The following is a 25,886-nucleotide window of genomic DNA, read 5'->3' as shown; positions in this document are numbered from 1 at the left end:
AAAAACTAAGGCGTCATAAGTAACTAATTTGGTGAATCTATGCGAGGTTAGAGCAGACTCCTGTATGAGAAGCAAATCGGAACATTACGGAAATTTTAGCAGGAAAGGAATTCAAGAATGCTTACCCGAGGAGTGTGCCATCCCGGAAACCGGGGGACGTCAACCAGATAGGCTGCTCACAGACAGATAAACCAAGACCGACAGAATTCAGGATACAGAATTCATTCGAACACTGCCTCGCTCACTATATATAGGAATTCCTATCCTTGGAGGCAGCCAGTCAGCGTGCACGAGTTCCCTATCGCCACCTAGACTCACCAATCACAACCTTACTTTCGATCGCGAACTTTGACTAACATTCTAGAATACGCATGATTGCGAAAGTCGTATTTTTCCAGAATAGACAGAACACACTTTCTAGAACACATACCAACAAAGTAACACACCCTGTACAAATGTTATGTAACTTTCTGGATCTTTCCAGGAACTATAGACAGAATTCTATTTACAAATGCCTATGTTACAACATTATACAGTACAGGTTAGGTCAATAAAAATAAAACATATCATATTTTACAAACAACGTCTTCAAAGAAAATACATTCCACTCGCATTACATGGTTCACTTTTAACATTAATGTTGACAATATTTATATGTGGCCAATTTTCCATGCCTCTGCAGCTGATGACACAGTATAGCGTTGAAACTAGTTCTGAATTAACATGTTGTAATTTACATCTATACAACAAATTGTTTAGTATTGAATAAGGTGGACCTTAGAACTCGTTAAAAAACTTTGAAATAAGACTAGACATAAAAAGGAAATTGAGTAAAATAATATATCTCCGAAAATAAAACAACCCCTTAATCATGAAGACGTGGTTAAAACAGATACATTATGTCTGGTATAAAATTGGCAATTCATTGCGGTGTCCATGAAGTTAACCTGGATAAAATTAGATAAAAGTAAATTAATGAATTAAAGGAGAGAGCCTCTTAGATGGCATAGGTTATGTCTGGCCTATTGCTGTGTGTGCCTCGTACTAACGGTTGTGAGATTCAAAGGAAAAGGAATGGGCGGGCAAGGCGAGAGGTCACGTATGTGTGGTGGTGGGGGGAGGGCAGGGGAAATTAAGGCGGGCTTGAAGGATTTGGGGGAAAAAGGATAGCTGCTGAGGAAAGGTGCTGTGAATATTATGAAAAACTGAATTATGACTTGTTGGTTTGACTTTTCTAAAAATGGGAATTAGGTCATAAAGGATATTTGGCTTTTCTGAAATTTCTTTAAGATTGTGATTTGGGTTGAAATATTGATCTATATGTATGAAGCAGCTCTTGTTGATGATTTTGAGAATTTTCATATCTTGTTTTATGTCTGTGAATTTGTGATTATAGTCATGCATATGCTGTCCTACAGCTGAAAATGTTGTACTTCAGGGTATTGACGTGTTCAGAGTACCTTATATTAAAATTCCTACTGGTATGTCCGACGTAAGAAGAATCAAAACTGTTGCAAATAATCCTGTATACTCTTGATTTTGAATAACTATTGAACTCATTTATGGATGTGGGATTATATAAGACTTGTTGGTTTTTGAAAACTATTTTTACATCGTGCTTTTTAAAGATGTTGAGGACTTTGAAGGTAAAGATAGAAAGGGAGGCGTTTTATCTTTTTTCAAAGTGGTTGGGGGACGATATTTATATTTGATTTTTTCGATAAAGATACTGTTGTATCCATTGGGTTTCACTATATTATGAATAGTGTTCAACTAATTTTTTAGGTCTCTTTTAGACATTGGAACACTGAAGGCTCGGTATGCCATGTTGTTGTACACTGCTCGTATGTGAATTTGGGTGTGTGAAGAAACTTGAGAGATTGTAGTGACTGTTTGGGTGGGTTTTCTGAAAAACTGTTATATTAAGTAGCTTGGATGCCTGATAATGGTCACGTCTAAAAAATTTATTTTCCGTTCAATTTCAGGTTCAGGTGTCAATGTTACTTAGATTAATGAGGGTGGTAGCTGTGTTTGTGATGCTCATCCAGAACTACTATGGTGTCATCTACAAATCTTGCCCAGAAAAGGATGTTGTCACTTACCAATTTTGGTGTGTTCCAAAAAATCCAAGTAAATCTCGGCTAAGATACTAGAGGCCGGCGATCCCATAGCCATTCCTTGTTGATAAATAACATTATACAAAGTGAAATAATTGTTGCTTATAACCAGTTGAAGCATAGATATGAAATTTTGTATTTCTAATACACTTAGGCTGCTGTATTTCCTTAAATTGTTTTGAATGATGGGGGTATACTTTGGAGATTTGTATGCTAGGATACAAACTTATTAAGTGTTTACAATATCGAATGAGAGGAGAGAATGATTGTATTGAATGTTAAATTTTAAAAAAATATCGATCAATTCTTTAGTGAGTTTTTTTTTTACGGAATGATGTAACGATCTCCCCTTCAGTTCATTAATTTAATTTTTATCTTATTTTATTCATGGGCACCGCAATGAATTGGAAATTTTATACCAGACACAGTGTATCTGTTTAGACCACATCTGCATGTGCCGTCCTGACAGTGTCCAACATCACAATTAAAGTCTATCAGGTTCCACCTTTTCAATACTAATACAATGTTCTTGGATGATATTTACAACATTATTTATTACAGTACATGTTTCGGTGCTCTATTATGTCACCATCATCAGCTGATTTACAAAATGTGAAAAAACTTGGCGATCTAAATATTAAACAAAATATTGTCATACTTAACTCATACATATTTACATACAACAGAATATTTATTGGTTAAATCCTAAACATCTTATGCTATATTAAATATCCCTAATATGTAACAAGGGAATTCTTGTAAGTCATGAATATAAAATTTTTCTCATCTGGTTGATGAGTTGTCTTCACATTCCTTAATGTCTGTAATTCTGTGCTCTCGTACTGTCTAATTAGAATGCGCACTTAAAATTGAGGAATTAAAATTGCATGCAGTCTATTTGATGTTAAAATGTTCATTTCATTTGTATATTAGCTGCTTTTGTTGGATAAAATTCATTATATGTAATATGATTGTTGAAAATTGAGCCGTCTTCTTATATTTATTAAGTACTAAAACTTCGTATTTTTATTGCTTTATCCGTGGTTGGAACTGTAATTAATTTGTCCTACAGTTGTTAGGCGGACTTATCTTCTCAGTTCAATGGGAACCCTGCAATGATGAAACCCAATATTAAAAGAAAAGCGAGAAAATTGATAAAGAAGCTGATTGAATCCAACTGTTGATACGGCTGACTCACCTCTACAGCTGTGTACTTTGCGTGACGGCTACCGCGCGATGAGTGTGTGTGCTAGTATCTTGTGCTGTGTGACGAAGCGCTAGTGAAGGAGAAGTAGGGGCGGCAAAGGGGATGTTTCTTGAAACATGAACTTTTAGGAGAGGGTCCGGGGGGCGTTGTGGACGAAGACAATAGTACGCAAAGTTGTTACGTAGCATTCGGAACGCATTCAAATTTTCTGGAATTTTTAGCTTGTTAAGTAATAGAATCAAAACGTCAAACAGTACCTTGGGTTTTTCTGAAATTTCATTCAGATTAAGGTTAGCGTTATAGTATTGGTCTATATGTTTTAGACATGCTTCAGTAATGTCAAGCTTCTGTCCCTTAGAAAGTATTTCCATGATTTCGAGGTCTTTATCTATGTCTGTGAACTTAAGTTTGTACTCATGGATATGTTGACCTACCGCTGAGAATCTGTGATATTTTACAGCGTTAAGGTGTTCCTGATATCTGACGTTGAAGCTACGCCCAGTTTGCCCTATGTATCCGCTTGAACAGTCTTTACATTCAAATCTATATACCCCTGATTTAGAATATGGGTTGACTTTATTGACAACAGAAGCATTATGTAAAACTGTTGTACTTCTATTCTCTGTCTTGAATGCGATCCTGATGTTACGCTTCTTGAAAATATTTGTAATTCTGTGTACATCTTTATTAAATGTGAAGGTTGCGATTTCCTTAGCTTCTGGTTTATTTTTCATCAGACTCGTTTGAGGGCGATATTTGAATTTGTTTATTATTCGTTCTATGAAATTCTCTTTAAAACCGTTGGCTTTAGCCATAGCTCGAATGATGTTCAGTTCCTTGGCCAAGTTTTGTTTGGACATTGGTATGCTTAAAGCGCGATTCACCAAGCTGTTATAGGTCGCGCATTTGTGAGCTGAGGGGTGTATCGAATCATTTCGTATTGTGGCTACAGTTTGTGTGGGTTTTCTGTAAATACTAAAAGAAAATGAAGACGCATGCCTATTGATCTTTAGGTTCAGATAATTAATGGATTTATCTATTTCGGGTTCTAAAGTAAATTTTATATCCGTATCTATCGTGTTGAGATTACTAAGAGTCGTAGATACGTTGGTTATGCTTTCATCCAGGATAACAAACGCATCATCTACGTACCTAGACCAAAATAGAACATTTTTGAATTTTTCATTATTAATTATTTGTGTGTCCTCCAAGAAATCCAAATATAATATAATATTTAGATCGCGAAGTTTTTTTCACATTTTCTAAATCAGCTGATGATGGTGACATAATAGAGCACCGAAACATGTACTGTAATAAATAATGTTGTAAATATCATCCAACAACATTGTATTAGTATTGAAAAGGTGGAACCTGATAGACTTTAATTGTGATCTCAGTTCAATACGGACAAATAAGATGAAGTTCCTTACGTTTAGTGTCCAACATTTCAGTATGATTGTCCGGCTTCATGGCTAAATGGTTAGCATGCTGGCCTTAGGTCACCGGAGTCCCGGGTTTGATTCCCGGCAGGGTCAGGAATTTTAACCTTCATTGGTTAATTTCGCTGACACGTGGGTTGGGTGTATGTGTCTTCTTCATGATCATTTAAACTTCATCACGACGCGCAGCTCGCCTCGGGGATCAAATCAAAAGACCTGCATCTGGCGAGCCAAACTTGTCCTCGGACACTCCCGGCACTAAAAGCCATACGGCATTTAATTTTTCAGCATGATTTTAACAAGCAGTTTGAGAGCATTTCATTTTATTATGTTGATTGATATTGAAAACACCATCTAGCAGTTCTGCGTCAGCTGGTGGTTATTTACTGCCGCGTCCAGTGACTTACATACAGCTAACACCACTCTGTAGATTTGGTGATTGACTACAGGATCAACATTTACCAGTTCCCATTTTACAATTGAAATTGTAATAATTAGCTGTGATGGAAATAACAGTTCTATGATTCTACATGAGTCTCGATGATGAGCATTCTCACAATACTGAGAATTTAGAGCCTAATTTATTTACAAATTTACCCAGTTTCTAATGTCAATTTTATATTTGTTCATTTGTTTTATGTCAATTGTGAATATTATTTGTTTAGTTATTAGATGTTTTATTTACATTAAGGCTGAAGATGGCCAGCCCAGGCCGAAACTAGTCCGTAGTAATGTAATTCAAAATACTGCCTATTATAGTATAGAAAGGTGGACCATTACATTAATTTAATTATGATGATGATGATGATTATTATTATTATTATTATTATTATTATTATTATGATTACAATTCAGTACAGATCAGAACCATGAAGTTTATATCCTATGATAGTTCATTCATATGGAAAGCAGACATGCAAGTCAAACTTCCACGTTTTTCGTATTCTACTGTATACTTACATTGTAGAACAATTGCAATCACTGTAATCTATTGCAACTTAGTGTGTCAGTGTAAGAGTGTTTTGCTTTCTCCATAGTTTTACATTCTGTCTAAGGCCCTATAGTTTTGTAATTTTATCTTTGCAGAACCCTGTGTGGAACACCCAATTACATTGCTCCCGAAATTTTGATGAAAAAAGGCCACAGTTTTGAGGTAGATGTGTGGTCAATTGGGTGCATCATGTAAGTTAATTATATAATTTCCTTTTATAACATTTTTTGGTGTGGGGCTTGTACTGAATTTGGGAACAAAAACTGAAAATAATTTACTATGTGTTGTACTGAACTTAAAAGATAGTTTATACTTACGGGTTTTTGTGTTAGAGGTACCAGGCTCCTAGTGCATAGCACCCACATTTTATTTTCTTTGATGGGAGTACCTATGTGGACTCCACGACACAAAGCATTGGGAAACCAATACTGATCCATGACCACATAGCCTCCCATAATCCATGAAGATTGGTTGGAGCCCAGTGTTTTAATGCAAAACATGGTTTTTCATAAGAATTCAAACCTTTAGACTGAATTATCTTAATATAGTGTTTTTGAACTTTATACCTTTGCCTTCTATGCCCACAGTATGTTAAAAGTACAGTATGTAGAAGTGTATACCAAGTGCATGCATAAGTTTTCACCATTTTTTGTGGTAAGGAAAACTCGTACTTTTCAATGGAAATTCCTTTTGTTTATTCGAAATATTGGCCATTGGCTTCTATACACTTTGCCCCTCTTTCAGGTAAGGTATGAATACCATGCCAGGAAAACGGTTTGTCCTTTGTGACAAACCATTCAAGACATTTTCAAACTTCCTTAAAATTACTGAAGTGCTGTTCTGCGAGCGTGTGCCCCATTAATGCGAATAGGTGATAGTTAGATGGCGCCAAGTCGGGGCACTACGGCGGGTGCGGAAGGATGTCTTATCCAAGCTATTTCAAGGTGTCTGTGGTTTTGCTGTGTGAGACAGCACATCGTCGTGTAACAAAATCCCTTTGCCATGTCTTCTACCCCATTCCAGTCATCTTTCGATCAATGTGTGATTTACATCAATCATTTGTTGGCTATAGCGTTCGGTTTGAGTTGGGTCATCCAGTAATGCCTGTAATTCCTCATCTTCACACTTTTGTGGTCTACCAGAGCGCACACTGCCTTTCATATTGGAATCACCATGTTTAAATTGTTGAAACCATGTCTCACATGTTCTGATCGATGGAGCTTGTTAACCATATGTTTCTACCAGAAAATGATGACTTTCCACAGCCTTTTTCTTTTGATTAAATAAGAAAAGCATGCATACACCTGGTATGCCATAGAACTATAGTCGAAAGCCATGCATTACTTTTATTACAGCAATGTTGTATTAGCTCTTTAATATCATGTTCCAGGTATACCTTGCTATTTGGTAAACCACCATTTGAAACTACAACTTTAAAGGAGACATATTCTCGGATCAAGAGGTGCCAATACAGACTACCATGTGGAACCATGGTCTCCAAGTGTGCCGTCAAACTTATTCAGGATATGTTACAGTCTGAACCCAAACTTCGGCCAAAGGTGGACGACATTCTCCATTCAGAGTTCCTGTCTGGTAATCACATTACAGCTTTTTACTACTTTTCAGTTTACATAGATCGAGCCTGGGTTTACACCCACAAGTGAGTACTCAATTATACAAATAAATGCATAAAATATGTATGCACCATAATGTGAAAATGCAATTAAATTGCTTTATGCTAAATTTTAACTGAATTAAGGCTGCTACAGAGTACTAGCAGTTAACCGTGGCTTCGCTCGCGTTGATTTTGTCATCTGATAAAAGTAATCGTTCCTTGGTACTGTACTAAGATATTATCTGAAAATCCCTCGAATATAAAAACTCACTGAAGAATTGTTTCATTTACCCCAGAAAGTCTTTGTACACCACGTTTGTTCCATTGCCTTGTGGGGTTAAGATGCGACTTACAACTCTAGGTGTGAGAAATAGTCTTCTTTCTAGTCAAAAAAAAAGTTTAATTTTAAAGGCGATTCCAAATACCAATTTTTAAGTTTAATTTTCACGTCTGTAAAATCTTCAATTTTTGTGAGAATTCCGCTCCGTTTTCAGTCCTTTTTACCCCCTCTCTCAAGTGTTTCTTTTTGGAAACAAAAAAAGTGGTTCTTTATTTTTAAGAGATTAAAAATACCAGTTGTTACGTCTGTAACATGTTAAGTGTTGAGACATGCCATCTATACGCTCAATTTAAAAATTCATCTCCCTTTTCAGTTCCCCTTAAGCGGATTCCAGATACCATTTTCATGTCTGTAACATTCTCAGTTTTAAGATATAAGTATCCACGTAAAAAGTATTCAATCTCTTTTTAACCTCTTTTCAGCGCGCAAACCCCTCACCCCCCCCCCCCCCCCCAAAGGAATTTCCGGAAACAATCCAAAATTTCATTTCTCTATGTCCAGTAGTTTTGGCTCGGCGATGATGAATCGGTCAGTAATCAGTCATTTTATATACTGTATGATCCCGCCTGTACGTGTGTCTTACCCTACAGTTTTCTTCCCAAAACAGCGTCATATGTTTACCATACCGATTGGGAACGTAATTTGACTGAAACGGCATTCAGTGTGTCAGTTCATCTCGGCTCCCCAAAGACTAGGAATTCGTCACTAATATCGTCATTTTCGTATTTATAAGTTTCACCCCCTTCCTTTAGGAGTGCTAGGGGTTTCTTGCCCCTACAGTAATTTTTCCAGATAGTAAGTTATGAGTATCAAATTTGGTTGAGAGCTATGCTGGAACATACACACATTCACCCGTAATCTCTGTAATTTGCGACATTTTTTCACCTCACCCCCTGTGCCATGGGGACAGAACTTGGACTTTTTCTTTTTATATAATTATATAGAAGATAAAGGCAGAAATAAGTTTTAAAGGAACACAGCATAATCTTTACATACTGTAGGGTAGGCAACCCGCTGATCGGACTTGTCTTGCGGTTTGCTTATCTTCCCCTATTTTATTTTTTAACCCTTAGTGCTGAACTACCAGTCAGATTTAGTTCAAACCATTTCATAATCCCTCTCAGATGTAATAAGAACAAACTGAAAATTTCAGCAAAATCGGTCCAGTAGTTTCTGAGTCTATTACCTTCAAACATACCATCATCCAATTTTATGTATATAGATTAGATTATAGTCCCATTTTATTTATTTATTTATTTATTTATTTATTTATTTATTTATTTATTTATTTATTTATTTATTTACAAAGTTTACGCCCACATTGGAGCACTTAAATCAAACCCAAATACATTTACGTTAACAAAGAATTAACTGAAGATTTAGCTTGCATCATCTTCTTCCTTTCCCAAAACCTCTTCATTCTGGCTGACCTGGCTGCCCTTTCTTCATCAGATATGACATATTGTTTGTGTTGTACAGTTGTTAATGACAATCTTATTTGTTTGTTCTTGAGAATCTTTTTTTCTTCTCTATTTTCAATTTGCTTCATTGTAATATTCAGCTCTTCTAAATCATTCTGAACTTCTTTAAACCAATTATTTTTTGTTTTACTTTTCCAAAAGTAATTAAATAGTTGTTTTATTATCCTATTATCATTTAATCTAGAAAGATGACTGAAAAAGGCAATTCTTCTTTTTCTCATCGTATCAATTATAGATTCACTTTCCCTATAAACCACTGCATTAGGCCATAATCTCCATTGTCCATCCACCTGATGTTTTTTATTAATGATTGTTCTGAATATCCTGTCAACCTTTTGCAGTGTATCATTTGTTGCTTTGGTGTCCAATTTAAATAGTGTTTCACAAGCGTAAGTCGCTTCAGGTTTAATGACGGAACAGTAATGTTGAAGTTTAGCATTTATTGAAAGAGATTTTTTCTTGTACGTTGGCCATGTAATTCGTTGTGCTTTTTTTAACTTAAATGTTCTGCTTTCTATTGATGATTTTTCATTGGTGTTCCAAGTTATAAGTTCACCAAGATATTTAAACTTATTCACAATTTTAATTTGTTTGGTATTGGCTAAGGTAATGGTTGGTGCTCTAACAGGGAAGGTTGGTATTTCTGTTTTTTCATATGAAATTTGCACTCCAACTTTTCTCGCTATGTTATCAAGTTCTATTTGCAGTTTAGCTTCTTCCGTATCATTAGCAAGTAGTCCAAGATCATCAGCGAATGCTAAACAATTGAGTCTTATTTTTCTGCCAATCTTGATGTTAGGTTGACACATCTTATTCCATTTCCGCATGATTTTTTCCAACACACAAACAATAATGGTGAGAGTCCATCTCCCTGCCGAAGTCCAGTATTAATGTCAAATGGCTTTGAGAGTTCATTTCTAAATCTGACTTTAGATTTAGTGTTCTTAAGGGTAATTCCAATAAGGCGAATAAGTTTTGAATGTAAACCAAATACTTTTAGGGTATTCAATAATGACTCACGATGGATACTATCATACACCTTTTTAAAATCAACAAAAGTGATAACTTTTTGTTTCTAACCCTATGATGCTTCATCATCCACTTTAAACTGATAATTTGATCTGGACAACTTCTCCCTGGACGAAAGCCTCCTTGGTATTCTCAAAGTTCAGTCAAGTTGTTCTTGAATTCTCATGTATAATAACTTTGAAAAATTTTTGTAAGTGATATCCAGCAATGATATCCCCCCCGATAATTGTTGGGATCTGATCTATCACCTTTTTTATGTAAAGGGTGTATTATCACCATATTCCACTCTTCGGGCATTTTTTCAGTATTCCAAATGTCTACGAGGTATTTATGTAAATTCTGAATGGTTTGTGTATTAGCATTCTTCCATATTTCTGCAGTTAGTTGATTCTCCCCTGAAGCTTTGTAATTTTTAAGTGAATCGATGGCTTTCAACACTTCATTAAAAATGTTTTTTGAAGTTAACAAGAGCAGTTGCGAAATCTGGTCATTGGAAGAGTTCTTGCAATTTCATTGGGATTAGCGACATGACAGATTCTTCTCTATCACAACCTCTCCTTAATGTTGGCGTCAGTCCAGTCAGTATAAGAATTCCTCTGATTGTATAAATCTAATAACTTTAAACCATACTGAGTGAATTGGCCATGCAGTTAGGGGTGCGCAGCTGTGACCTTGCATTCTGGAGATTGTTTTTGAACCCCACTGTTGGCAGCCTTGAAGATGGTTTTCCATTGTTTCCCATTTTCACACCAGGCAAATGCCAGTGCTGTACCTTAAGGCCACGGCTGCTTCTTTCCCCGCTCCTAGCCCTTTCCTATACCATCATCGCCATGCGATCTGTGTTGGTACGTTGTAAATCAGATTGGAAAAAAAAAACCCTACCAGTTCATGGTCATTGACAAGTTTATGTACGTACATACATACATACATTATCATTATAGACTGTTATGCCTTTCAGCGTTCAGTCTGCAAGTCTCTGAGAATTTACTAAACGTCGCCACAATCCTCGATTTGCAACTAGTGTTGTGGCCTCATTTAGTTCTATACCTCTTATCTTTAAATCGTTAGAAACAGTCTAACCATAGTCGTCTTGGTCTCCCTCTACTTCTCTTACCCTCCATAAGAGTCCATTATTCTCCTAGGTAACCTATCCTCCATTCGCCTCACATGACCCCACCACCGAAGCCGGTTTATGCGTACAGCTTCATCCATAGAGTTCATTCCTAACTTAGCCTTTATCTCCTCATTCCGAGTTCCCTCCTGCCATTGTTCCCACCTGTTTGTACCAGCAATCATTCTTGCTACTTTCATGTCTGTTACTTCTAACTTATGAATAAGATATCCTGAGTCCACCCAGCTTTCGCTCCCATAAAGCAAAGTTGGTCTGAAAGCAGACCGATGTAAAGATAGTTTCGTCTGGGAGCTGACTTCCTTCTTACAGAATACTGCTGATCGCAACTACGAGCTCACTGCATTAGCTTTACTACACCTTGATTCAATCTCGCTTACTATATTACCATCTTGGGAAAACACACAACCTAAATACTTGAAATTATCGACCTGTTCTAGCTTTGTATCACCAATCTGACATTCAATTCTGTTGGATTTCTTACCTACTGACATCAATTTAGTCTTAGAGAGGCTAATTTTCATACCATACTCATTGCACCTATTTTCAAGTTCCAAGATGTTAGACTGCAGGCTTCCGGCACAGTCTGCCATTAAGACCAAGTCGTCAGCGTAGGCTAGACTGCTTACTACATTTCCACCTAACTGAATCCCTCCCTGCCATTTTATACCTTTCAGCATATGATCCAAGTAAACTACAAACAGGAAAGGTGAAAGATTACAGCCTTGTCTATCCCCTGTAAGTACCCTGAACCAAGAACTCATTCTACCATCAATTCTCACTGAAGCCCAATTGTCAACATAAATGCCTTTGATTGATTTTAATAATCTACCTTTAATTCCATAGTCCCCCAGTATAGCGAACATTTTTTCCCTCGGTACCCTGTCATATGCTTTCTCTAGATCTACGAAACATAAACACAACTGCCTATTCCTCTCGTAGCATTTTTCAATTACCTGGTGCAAACTGAAAATCTGATCCTGGCAGCCTCTCTGTGGTCTGAAACCACACTGGTTTTCATCCAACTTCCTCTCAACAACTGATCGCACCCTTCCTTCCAAGATGCCTGTGAATACTTTGCCTGGTATAATAATCAATGAGATACCTCGATAGTTGTTGCAATCCTTCCTGTTCCCTTACTTATAGATAGGTGCAATTACTGCTTTTGTCCAATCTGAAGGTACCTTACCAACACTCCACGCTAATTTTACTACTGTATGAAGCCATTTCATCCCTGCCTTCCCACTATACTTCACCATTTCAGGCCTAATTTCATCTATTCCTGCTGCCTTATGACAATGGAGTTTATTTACTATCCTTTCCACTTCCTCAAGCATAATTTCACCAACATCATTTTCCTCCTCCCCATGAGCTTGACTGTTTGCAACACCACCATGATGATTTCCTTTTACATTGAGATGATGTTAAAAATATTCCCTCCACCTCTCCAGTGATTGCCTGGGATCTGTTATGAGTTCACCTGAATTACTCAAAACGCTGTTCGTTTCCTTTTTCCCTCCCTTCCTAAGATTCTTTATTACTGTCCAGAAAGGTTTCCCTGCTGCTTGACCTAGCCTTTCCAGGTTATTACCAAAATCTTTCCAGGACTTCTTTTTGGATTCAACAACTATTTGTTTCGCTCTGTTTCTTTCATCTACGTACAAATCCGTCTGCCTCGGCCCTTGTTTGGAGCCATTTCTGATAAGCCTTTTTACGTTTACAGGCTGCTCTCACTTCATCATTCCACCAAGATGTTCGCCTTTTCCCATCTTTACACGCAGTTGTTCCTAGGCATTCCCTTGCTGTTTCTACTACAGCATCCCTGTATGCCACCCATTCACTTTCTATATCCTGAACCTGCTTACTGTCTACTGTTCGAAACTTCTCACTAATCATATCCATGTACTTCTGTCTAATTTCCTCGTCCTGGAGATTTTCTACCCTTATTCGTTTGCAGACAGATTTCACTTTCTCTACCCTAGGCCTAGAGATACTTAGTTCACTGCAGATCAGATAGTGGTCTGTGTCATCGAAAAATCTCCGAAAAACTCGTACATTCCTAAAAGATTTCCTGAATTCAAAGTCTGTTAAGATATAGTCTATTATGGATCTGGTACCCCTAGCCTCCCATGTGTAGCGGTGAATAGCCTTATGCTTGAAGAATGTATTCGTAACAGCTAAACCCATACTAGCACAGAAGTCCAGCAAACGCTTCCCATTCCCATTAGCTTCCATATCTTCCCCACATTTACCAATCACCCTTTCGTATCCTTCAGTTCTATTCCCAACTCTCGCATTGAAATCGCCCATTAGCACTATTCCATCCTTGCTATTGACCCTGACCACGATGTCACTCAATGCTTCATAAAACTTGTCAACTTCATCCTCATCTGCATCCTCACATGGTGAATACACGGACACAATTCTTGTCCTAATTCCTCCCACTGACAAATCTACCCACATCATTCGCTCACTTACGTGCCTAACAGAAACTATGTTGCGTGCAATGGTATTCCTGATAAAGAGCCCTACCCCAGACTCTGCCCTTCCCTTTCTAACACCCGTCAAGTACACGTTATAATCTCCTATCTCTTCCTCCTTATCTCTTACCCGAATATCACTTACTCCTAGCACATCCAGATGCATCCTCTTTGCTGACTCAGCCATTTCTACCTTCTTTCTTCCATAAGCCCCATTAATATTGATAGCTCCCCATCGAATTCCATTTAGTTCGCCAAGTTGTTTCCAAGGAGTCCCTCGCCTGTCAAATGGGAGTGGGACTCCATTACTCCCATAGGTCCGAGGCTTGCTTAAAGTGTTCTGAGCTCGGTAAATTCATGAAGCAGGATGCTGCCCTACTTGCACATAGTCCAAGTGAGGATCTCTCCTCTAACGGGTTATGGACCACCGATGAATTGTCTAGTCCTAGCCGCCTGAGCACAAGGAGGGCCACGACTCAGAATATGTCCGAGATGCCCACTCCCATTCCGTAGCAACTGGTATCCCGACTCTCAGGACCACTTACTAGGCCACTCAGCTGTTGCCCATGGTTCACGAACTAGGACGTGACTACAGTAACCCACAAACATGAACATGTAAGGTAAGCAATATTGTAGATATATATGGGTGGTTTAAAGTGACTCGATATAATCTGAAGATGTTCTTATAGAATGAAACATGTCATTCTTTCGTTATCTTTCGTTATTAGTGTATGGGTTTTTTCACAGGTGTTAAACCAGGTGGTTCACTCCCCCCCCGCACTTGCGATAGTTTTGTGCAACCTGCCAAGTTTACAATCCTGAAATACTTTGTTCCCTCTCCCTACACGGGGGTAATATGAGATGTGGTTACAGGCTATAAAACTGCTGGAATCGTGATTCCTGATGAGTACTCTGAATGTGAACCGTAAAACTGGTACGGATGTGAAGAACATATACCTTACCGCAGGAGATGCTCGCTCAGACCAGGAACAGTTATTGTGTGAGCTAGGAAGTGCCCGCTGGATGTCAAGCCTCATAGTAGCCAACGTGGCAAGGGAGTGGTGGAGTGCAAACCGGTAAACTTTACATTGTACAAGTAGTAAAGATTCAGATTTATTTTTTAAAAAAGTGTCCTCGCGTAGGTGCTGCCTTCATCACTTTCTCATTATGGCATCAGGAAGTGTTGATAGATTAACTCTCATCCATAGTTATCGACCGTATGATTAAGTATAAGATATTCATCCGGTTTGATAACACTATTCTTTCGACTGTACATGTTTGCCTCATAAAATTCGGGAACTTCCTTCGTGTGACTGAGCTTCACTTCATGTTCACTTGACTTTGTTGCTTTCTGTGTTGTGATTGTATGTGTTGTACATTCTGTATGTGAACTGGTTTGTTTCCTATGTTCTTTATCAAATACAGCGAACTAAAAATTTAGTTCTTCTCTTCCACTCTGGCACGTAACAAAATCAAAACTTTCTAAGAGTGAATCAAGTGAATGTAGTGTGCTGAAAACAAGTCTGGGGGAAAATATTGCGATCAGATTTGTAAAAGGTGAACATGTGGTTGTGGATACTGCTTAAGTGGTTTCGAGTGAAAGCAAAAAACTGATTTTTTGCGGCGGGGGGGAATGACTGGTTAAATGTTGAAGCCCTCTCTTACTGAAGCTTTTGACCATGACAAAGGGATAACTCCCAAAATATTCAGAACAGCCCATAAAACTGCCAAGAAAAACTTTCAATTTGGAAGTGACTAATGGAAAAGGTACTAATGTCATGTCAGCATTTTTACTAACATTTTAGTTACCCATGCTGAAGTGAAAGCTAATGTAAAGAGTAAGTTAAGTTGTGTTTTGCACTATAGATTGGGTTACATTAAGGTACATTTGTTTTAAGTTAATTTTAAAATAATTTACTGCAACTGACTACCTGGTAGTATATGATTGACACCTTACAAACTGTAATTTGATACTACAGTATTCTATGTTTGGGATTGGCTGAGTTAGTACTGGTTGAAACCCCCCTCCCCCCTTTTTTTTTTTTTTTTTCCTCAGAAAAAATGTACTGTGTATCATTACATTTATTTTAACTTGATGTGTTCCAGGTTACATTCCCAAGCAGTTGCCATTGTCGTGCTTGACCATGGCTCCAAGGTTTACTGCAGCTGATAGTGGACTGTCAAGGAATCCTTTAAGGGAGATGAACGTTATAGGTAATAATATCGCCTTGTATTGAAAGTGAAATATTTTAGATGTCCTGAATTTTACTCCAGTTCAACTCCTAGACTAACAAGATATTGAATGAATTAAGAGCAAGTTGGCACGTACTTCTCGCCCACCATTCTGGTGATAGTTGCATTACCCTGTGAGATACTATGATGCATGCAGTCAATCTCCTAGAACTGATATAAGACTTGTTTAAATGTAATATTTAACAAATTTCATTATTATATTTACAGGTTATTAAAGTTGAATCTCCCAATAACACTTTCAGTCCCAAGTTACTGTATTGCTGTATCAATTTTATCACATTAATATAAGAAGTCGTATGCAGAATATTGTTTGACCATTGAATTAATTCAAGGTATTGTATAGAAAGGCGAAAAAGTGTAAAAAAAAAAAAAAAAAAGCACAAGTACTCTATATACATAAATTATTTATGTTAAACTACAGTAGAAGTCCGCTATAGCGAGTACGGCATATAACGATAACCCCGTTATAGCGATAACTTTTGTCCGTCCCTTCAAAATTCCTATATTAAACTGTGTATTATCCGTCGGTTATAGCGAGAATCCTATCACTGACGCATCCGTTATTACGAGCGATTATGCGCGCTCTATTTTTTCCGTTCCCGATATTTATGCACCCAGTCATTATACTGCATGTGATAGATCATCTTCGGTACCGTATGGTTTTCTCGCTATACCCACGAGCGAGCTCTCTCGTCGACATTCGAAGGCAATGTCGGAATCGATTAGTAATACCCGTCGACTGCTCTTCCGCGTGGAAAATGAGAGAACATGTTTTTGTAATAAATGCGTAAATGTGTCCGATAGCCATTTCTAACTCGTTAAAGATAAACGCTGAATAAACGATCTCTTAATTTTAATGCTAAATACCGCAATAAAGTAAGAATGAGATGGGCCTACACCTCACGATATGGCGGAGTGAGTCATTGATTACGAGGTTAGTTTATATTTTCACGCGTCCGTTAAATTACGGAAAGTCTATTATCATGTAAATTTATAGCTTAGGTGAATTGCTAAGGTTTTTAAACAGGTTAATTTGCAGGTACGGTACATTAGTTTATATTTTCACGCGTCCGTTAAATTACGGAAAGGCTATTATCATGTAAATTTATAGCTTAGGTGAATTGCTAAGGTTTTTAAACAGGTTAATTTGCAGGTACGGTACATTGATTCACTTAAAAAGTACTAAAAATCTACAATAACAGCTGAGGATGTTCCTAAATAAGTAACGAAACGTGTACTGTTGACAAATAAAAAATTTGCCAAAAGGCAAAAAAAGTATCAAAACGGTGGAAGAATTTTAAATATTGTAAAACTTAGTGATTAAATTTTGATACGTAAAATGAAGTTGATTACTTGCAAGCTATTCCCATGTCAATTTTTAGCGAGGATGTTATCATTTCTCTACATGCGTTTTCAATGGATTTCCATGATACATATACAGTTAGGTTAGGTGACGCCGTTTGAAAAAGAAAACTGAAATGTTTGCCACAGAAGCCTCTGGAGTAATACCGTATTTCTTCGAATCCAAGAGGACGTTTTTTCCTCAGAATATCGCGTGAAAAATCAAGGGTCGTTTTGCATTCACTGGCCTGATAGTAATTAACACCACTGGCAACTACCGCAGTAACCAAACCACGCTGTTTCTTTTCATCCCTCCCCCTCCCCCGCGTTCACACATGAAACTTGTTGACAATAAACGACCGCCTCTTTATCATAGGCCCAGGCCTACACCGCTAGCCACGGCGACCGGTCATACAGTGCCTATGTGTAACGTCACTGGATCTCGGAAAATAGTGAAGAGAGAATGACATTCTATTATCCTCTACAAAAAGTATCTCAAATCTGCAGTATGGCATCAAAACCTGCGAGCCTACGAATTCTTAGAAAGACCACGGCTATCAGTAACAGAGTTATAACGCGTCTGCTGTACCTGACGCTTAGTAAAATTAAGTTTTATAGACAGCAGGAATATTTTCGTGATGGATCGTCGTATTATAAAGATACGTGGAACAGGTATTGCCGGAAAATTTTCAACGGGTTCTCGTCGATGTTATGATGCCAATTTTAAGTTCATGGCTATTAAACACTCGAGAATATATAATAATTGTCCAACCGCAAGAAAATACGGCATAGGCCTAATTAAAGCCCATATTCGGCGTTACCGTGAAGACAAAGATGGCTTAAAAATGCGTACTGCACAAAAAATGCATTCACTGGCCCGGAACAAGGACGCTTTAAAGTTCAAGATAAAATTGTGAGGTATGTGCACAAAAATGCATGGGCGGAATTGCCATACCACGGTGGAATAAACTTGTTCGTCGACTTTCAAAGTCCGCGATTAAGACCTATACATCGCTAGCCGCTGAAGTTGGCCGAATCTGGCAAGCAAGACGTGCGTGTAGCAGCAGCCAGTTATATCTGACGCTGAGTGAAAGTACCGGTAACAGTTTTATAGTAAGCAAGAATATTTTCCTGGTGGATCGTTGTATTGTAGAGACGCGTGGAATGTGTATTGCCGGCAAATTTTCAACGAGTTCCTTTCGATATTATGATGCCAATTTTAAGTTAATGGTTATTAAACACACTGAAATAAAGAAAGCATAATTGTACATCCGCAAAAAATACAACGTAACTAAAGCCAATGTTCGGCCAGTCTAAAAATGCGTACTGTATAAGAAAAGACATGATTTTAAAAAACACTTTTTAAGCCTGATTAATTTTTTGAAGGAAAAAGTGGGAGTCGTCTTGGATTTGGAGAAATACGGTAATATATATTTTTCAGGTTGAAATTACACACAATTTCACGTAGTATCGGATTTCGAAAAACAACAAACAAGTCGCAGTGTGGATATCCGCAAAAACTTTCCCTGACTTTTACAAAAAATCTGATATAACGATGATCCGTTATAGCGAGTAAATTTTTCGCCATTATGAATTCTCGCTATAACGGACTTCTACTGTACATAATGAGAAATTTAATGTATTATGCCATAACAGTGAAGTAAATTCTTGCTGCAATTGTCTGTTTTGGAAAGAAATTGGTCTTTTTTATATATCTACAGCCCCTTAATCGGAGAGTTTTCATAGAGAAATGATTATTCATAGCAGGGAATGTATTTTACTGAATATGAGCTAATTCAGTCTCGTGCACTATTTTGATGCAGATGACACAAAGTAACTCATTCCACAAAATTAAATGTTAATTAAGATCAACCTGGTCAACTTGAATTGCTCGTGATTAGTAACAATTGGTCAGTACATGTTTCAGCTTGTTTAAGCCATCATCAACTGACAAAGCATGGTAAACAATCATTCTCTTATAAACTAATACATAAAATATACATTAAAAGCAAAGAACGTTCATGTAGATGACCAAAAATTAATGTCCCTTTAGAAACGTTGGTATGTCATGTTAAAATTAATGTTTCTTAAAACAGAATGTCACATTAAAACACTGAACAGGAATATGGTGATGAGTGCGTGAATCCTCAGTTTTATTATAAGGCATTCCTTAGATAAGTTGTTTTCAAGTTAAAGAATTTGCATTCATGGAGCGGGGCTGAAAACATTAAAACACTGCACATCTTATGAAATTCTTAAAAATTAGTGCTTCTTGAAGGGAATGTCCTGTTCGAAATGCTGTTTCATTGTATGTGGGGAGCATATTCATTTTTTGAAACAGCACATAGACCTGGTTTTGATTAAATCCTTCATATCAAAGTGAAAATTTCTAACTTGATATTGAGAAATGTTGATATTAACTATGATGTGGTCCACATGTTGTTGACTTAACAAAACATTCTTGATTTTGATGATATGTACTTGGAAAAAACTGGATACTTTCTTATCTTCTGATTTTTTTTTATTTTTTATTTTTTTTTGTCAATACTGCCAAAATTGTTTTGATGGATGAGTTTGGAAAGCACCGGAACATCTGAAAGATGCAAAAGCTATGAGAATATAGATTCTACACAAATTTACCTCAAACTGTTCATTGGAGACTCATTCAGAAGTTGGCCCTGCTGGACTAAGTCGTCCTCAGCTTGTGAATGTGTAACAGTTTGAGTGCTACTGTTAGGTTTTGAAATCTCTCATCAGAATGGAGAGGGTTGCATCGTGAATGGCGCCGAGTTGTGAAGTATCGATCTTGCTCTTCTTGAAATACTCGTCAGATATTAATGGGATGATATTGTGTAGTATGTTATTAGCAGTGTCACTGATTTTATTGAAATTGTAAGAAGGGTTGCGATATTGATCTATGTGAATGTTCTCAAATATCTTGAAGATGACCTTTTGTAAAAATGTGTAAACCTTCCAGGTCCTGTTCTATTATAGTGAATTCATGATTAAAATCTATATGTTGGCCCTTTGCAAAAAATTTATCTATACTCCGCATGGCTCCACTTCTAAATTGACGTTTTGGACGATTTTGACTCTGTCTGGTGATTATGCACTGAAGCATAGACATCCAGCCAATCCCAAGCTGCCATTCATATAGATTTATATCGGCAGAGCACGATGTCGAGACCTAGTCGTCAGGTCTAATATTTACATTCACCACATGGTTAACCTATCTCGCTCAGCATGTATGGTATTCGGTGCAGTTTGCGGTCTTTTGCATTTTCCTTCAGTAATTAGTGTGTTTTTCATAGTAGTCTTTATCTCTCTAGTATAGTATAGTATAGTACAGTAATGCGTAGATTAGTTTCGCATAGCAAAAGTTAGTGCAATATAGGTTTAATTATTAAACACCTGTAGTTTTATTTACGTCCATGTGTCAGCGTACTTAGTTCGTGTTTACCATGTCTCAGTGTAGTTCGGGAAAGACAATCATGGCAAGAAATCGAGAGGTGTGGGACAAGAAGCCAGGCCTGTGAAATTGTGTCCAACGCGCGAGTACTTTGAGAAAAAAAAAAAAAGAACGGTGCTACATTGCTTCCTTTAGCACAAGCCGCACAGAGAACTGCCGACGCTACCAAAGTAAATACACAGGAGAAATACCATGCTGAGAAACCATCTCCTGGATCGTCTGAGTTTGAAACGCCGGGTAAGAAAAGGAATCGGACCAAACCAGTCACAAACTTGGATAGTTCCCAGAAAGATTCCATTCGTTGGTATATTTATGACTACTACCGCAGAAAAGACCACCCTACTCTACGTGAGTCTCTGAAGGAAAGCAAACTATTTAATGGAAGCAAGATTACACCGAATGTTGTGGTAAAGGAACTGGCATTCCGTTACAGTAAATTAAACGATCGGCAAGTATTAATGCAGAGATGTGATATTCTGATGTGACACTGCCGGTTTTTAAGGGACATTATGAAAGAAAATATTGATACGATTGTGTGGTTAGATGAAACGGATTAATGCAAACCATACCGCAGGAAAAGGCTGGACAGGTGATTCTGTGGAAGGTGGTAGTGCCCATTGGAAAGGGAGAAGAATTATTGTGCTACATGCCAGTACCGCAAACGGATTTGTACCTAACTCTTCATATGTTCTGAGGTCTTAGAAGACTGGCGGTTACCACGAGGAGATGAATAGCGTTAATTTTCAGAAGTGGTTTTAATACACATTAATGAATAACCTGTCTGATAATTGTACGATAATAATGGACAACGCCCCCTACCATTCCGTAATTGAGGACAAAGCTCCGACAGTGGCAGCAAAGTAGGTTATTGCTGAGTGGTTAAGGAGGCACAATATTCCTGTGCGGGACGACATGAAAGGTGAACTGTAGTGGCTTGTGAAAGAAAACAAGCCACAATTTCCAGTGTATCGTGGATGAAATTGCAAGACGTTATGGGCATAAATTTATTAGACTTCCACCTTACTGCCATTTCATTGCAATTGAGAAAATTTGGGCTTAGATTAAGGGTTATGTTGCAACCAAAAATAAGCGGTTTGCTATACCTGAGGTGGAAAACTTGTCAGCCGAAGCTGTGGCGAATGTCACTGCCGAGGACTGGAGGAAAGTTGAACGCAGTACACAAAGATTAATACGCAAGGAGTGGGAAAATGAAGATGTAGTGGAGAACTCCATCGAATGTTTCATAATATCTTTGGGAGCTGGTAATAGTAAAATTGATGCATTATTGGAGGTTTCCACAGACTCTGAGATCAGTGGAGTGTTCCCTTTGTAGGCCATAACCACCTTCCTGTGCCAGCTGTTAGCAGTGAGTGATGTATTTCCTCATTCTCTTTTATTCTTAATAATATATTCTTATTAGTCAGATATTGTTAATAAGTGTAGTTTTGTGAATTTGTTTGCAATCCATATTAATTAGTTTTTCTGAGTACGGTATTACATTTTACTTGGGCTGTTTACCGCGGTCGTATTGCATCAGCTGTTCTTGCTGGCAACAGAGGAAAGGCGATGCTCATTATTTTTGCGAAACTTCAATTAAGTAAGGCCGTGCAGAGTATAATTACCTTTGAATGCTCAATGTAACGTACTTGCAGGACAGTTGTAGAGGTTTAGCAAGCTCTTTTGTCCCATTAATACACCAGGGCGACATGGCCAGGCACAAATTACCCAGTCTTCCACAAGTGAACTGTCCATCCAGCCGGAGTTCTGAGATCTGACGATAACACCAGCGGGTAGATTTTTAGGAAGCGTTTTTCGCTTGAGAACAATGTACAGCGGCAATTTGGTTCTGTCGGCGAGAATACACAACATTACCATACACCATTGTTTTTCATTACCACCTGTTCTAATGGGAAAACTTTTCGCACCTTTAACATTCAGTTCTGTCCACTGGCATTTCAAAAGTAGACTGGCGTCTGATCTGCAGTGCCAATTTGGGAAAGCAAATATTCATTTTTCTTCCGCAACCGAATTATGTAATGCTGAAATGACGATAACTTCTCATCGTAGGCACCAGGAAGAAGCTGTGAAAGTGAAGTACACCTTCGTGCTCTCAACCAATTTCTTTTATAAAAATTACAAACCCATCCTCTGCTTGCCTTAAACCCTTCCGATGAAAGTTCCTTTGCGATCTCTAATGCCTTTAGCTGACACTTTTCGGTTGACACACCATATCCTGCTTGTGTCGTGTGTTTTTCAAGTTTTTCCATTTCTGGAAACTTCACTTAGTCCACGAAAAGCTCGACGACCACCACCACATGTTAATAGCACGTTTTTCTTCTTTCTCCAAGCGCGGATACACGACTCGTCAATATCATATTTCCTACAGGCGGCACGATTTCCAACAATTTTGGCTTCCCGAACTACTTTGCGATTCTCACTCGCAGTAAAAGATCGCAAACGCTTTGTGAAATTCATGTTGATACTCCGAGAGCGTGCATGGGACGGACGCCAAGTGCGGAAGTAGCGTAAACTGAGATCGGAGAGAGCGTTGTTGCCAAGCCGCACCGGCGGTGATGCCCGGTTTGTGCGCATTCGGAAAGATAAATTTTCCAAAATTTTAAATAAGAGCCACACCGAATTTTGGAAGTGATATTTTCGGGGGGGGGGGGGGGGGGAAAGGCTTGAACGGGTGGCTATTTGTCGTCAGATTTCCACGGTGCAGAAGTCCCTTCACAAACTCAATTTTGCGAGGAGGAAGGTTCTGAGACTTCCCCATAACTGTGCTATCAATAATCTACTTGGTTTCCCTGGTATCAACTTTAAAGCTACTGCATCGTTATGAGGTTCATGTTACCAACACAGATTTAGCATAAACATCTAAAACCCAGCAAGACAAACTGTTAAACTTCATTAGCAGAAAACCAAACTCATCTGACAAAAATAAATGCAGTAATTATTTCCTCATTAGTGGTAAGGCACAGGCTGAAAATGTGTGTATTTGATAAGTTCCAACAGTCACATTATCAAAAATACCATGTTCTTTCTACATTACAAGCATGTACAATACGTTTGTTTCATACATCCAAGAATTGGGGTGTTGTATGAAAAGAAATGTTAAAAACATCCTTGCTTCTAATAATGTGGCCAGGTACTGTATTGTAAGGCTTCTGTACCTGAAAGATATGTTTTTTGTTTATTCCAGATGATGGAGGAGCTCCTTCTGCTGCCAGTCCGTTCAAAAAGGCAGCCGCACCAGGAATCTCTGCCATTCAGGAGGAGTTGCTGCTGAACATGAAGAAACTAGGCAGTCAGCTTCTTACCACTCTCAACACAAACCCTTCCTCTAAAGTGCGGACTACATTTGGAGGTAACTTTGATTTATTATACAGCTTTTAGGTGTCTTTTTGCTAGGTTTGAAAGCAGAAGTACATTGAATTTTTTTTTAATTGAACCTGTTGTAGGTGGTTGGATTGCTCAGATTAACACATTGGTGCCCGAGACCCTCAATTAAGAAAATTCATTTTCCTTGTCAGAAAGTATTTTACATAAATAAACTCGCACACATAAGACTTGTATAAGAAATGCCTTCACCTGTAGACAGATACAGTAGAACCTCGATAATTCGAAATCGGTTAATTCAAAATCCCGCCTAATTCGAAGAAGCTCTCGTTCCCGGAAACATGAGATACAGTTTTGCATGTTATTTCAATTGTTTAATTCGAAATACGGATAATTCGTAATTCGAAGTACAATGTCGGCCCCATTACCGAAATTCAGACTTTTAATTCGAAACTGCCTTTACATTTTAAAACAATAGTACGTTACAGAGCAATTTCAACTCGAAATTTATCCGCTGCACGTCATAATAGAACACGCGTTCCGGAACGTGGAGGGGTAGTTTTCCGCATTTACACTCACTTCGGTGGGTCTACAGTGCGCTTCATGATTGCTAAGTTGAATGAAATCGGAATTCTTTTGTATTCAACCTTTTTAAGGAACGCCATAATATCACGCAACAGGCAGTGTGCGGGAAAACAGAATCCGCGAACACTGGCGATACCAACAGTTGACGAAAAAACATGGCTCATATAATAAATACGTACGCACCGAACAATATTTTCATTGCCGGTGAAACTGCATTGCTTTATTTTAATGCGAGCCCGAACGGTCTTATGGTTTTAAAGGAGAAATTGCCAGCCGGGAAATCGTACAAGGGTGAGGGATGGGGATCATAGTAGTGCACATGGATGCGAGATACTTTATCGCCTCGCCATAGGAGAATTCGATAAGCTACAATGTTTTAAGGGCGTCGGGCACTTTCCATGCCAGTATAAAGCATCTAAAATGCGAAGAGTACAGAAATTCAAAAAATAATGCATTTGCACAGGGGAACCGGCATAATTTATCCTAGTCTTTGAATTGTGCGATTTTTTTCTTTCGTTGCGTGAGGTTATGTTTGTCAGTGATTTATCCAAGTGCATTATTTGAACATTGTAAATGCACCTTGTTGGATACATTTCGGAAATAGTTTTTTCCATGGCATTTGAAAGGTTTAAACAGTGAATCGAGGTGATTGCATGTATTAATGGGTCTTAGAATACTTTGTGACGCTGCAAGTGTTTACATTTCTGAAGTGCGAGAGAAGTGCCATGGCGGGAAATCATCCGGGGATAGTCATAGGAAAGTTCGATTTTAAGAGCATCGGTTACTTTCTGTGTAAGTACAAGGCATCTAAAATGCATTCTGTATAGTAATCCAATTAATAAAGCACTTACACATGGGAGCCAGCATAAATTTCTCCTTGTCTTTGAATAGTTTTTTTTCTTTCTTTCGATGCGTGAGGTTATGTTTACCAGTGAGATATCAGAGTGCATTATTTGAATACTGTAATTGCACCTTCTTGGATACATTTAGGAAATAGTTCTTTCATGGCATTTGAAAGGTATAAACTGTGAATCAAGGTTAACTGCATGCTATAACGGGCATTAGAATATT

At 38.0% G+C, this 25,886-nt stretch overlaps 1 protein-coding gene across 1 annotated transcript in view; it reads left to right on the top strand.

Moving 5' to 3' along the window:
- polo (Serine/threonine-protein kinase polo) overlaps positions 1-25,886 on the top strand; it is a 101,758-nt gene that overhangs the window by 31,233 nt on the left and 44,639 nt on the right. Inside the window, exons 4-7 of the mRNA XM_067158491.2 lie at positions 5,850-5,945; positions 7,145-7,347; positions 15,935-16,042; positions 24,094-24,258. Coding sequence (XP_067014592.1) covers positions 5,850-5,945; positions 7,145-7,347; positions 15,935-16,042; positions 24,094-24,258 — 572 coding nt within the window. The remainder of the gene's footprint in view (positions 1-5,849; positions 5,946-7,144; positions 7,348-15,934; positions 16,043-24,093; positions 24,259-25,886) is intronic.

This window comes from Anabrus simplex, chromosome 14 (assembly GCF_040414725.1).
Source record: "Anabrus simplex isolate iqAnaSimp1 chromosome 14, ASM4041472v1, whole genome shotgun sequence".
NCBI lineage: Eukaryota > Metazoa > Arthropoda > Insecta > Orthoptera > Tettigoniidae > Anabrus > Anabrus simplex.
The sequence above is the reverse complement of the archived record's forward strand: the minus strand, read 5'-3'. Positions and strand labels throughout refer to the sequence as shown.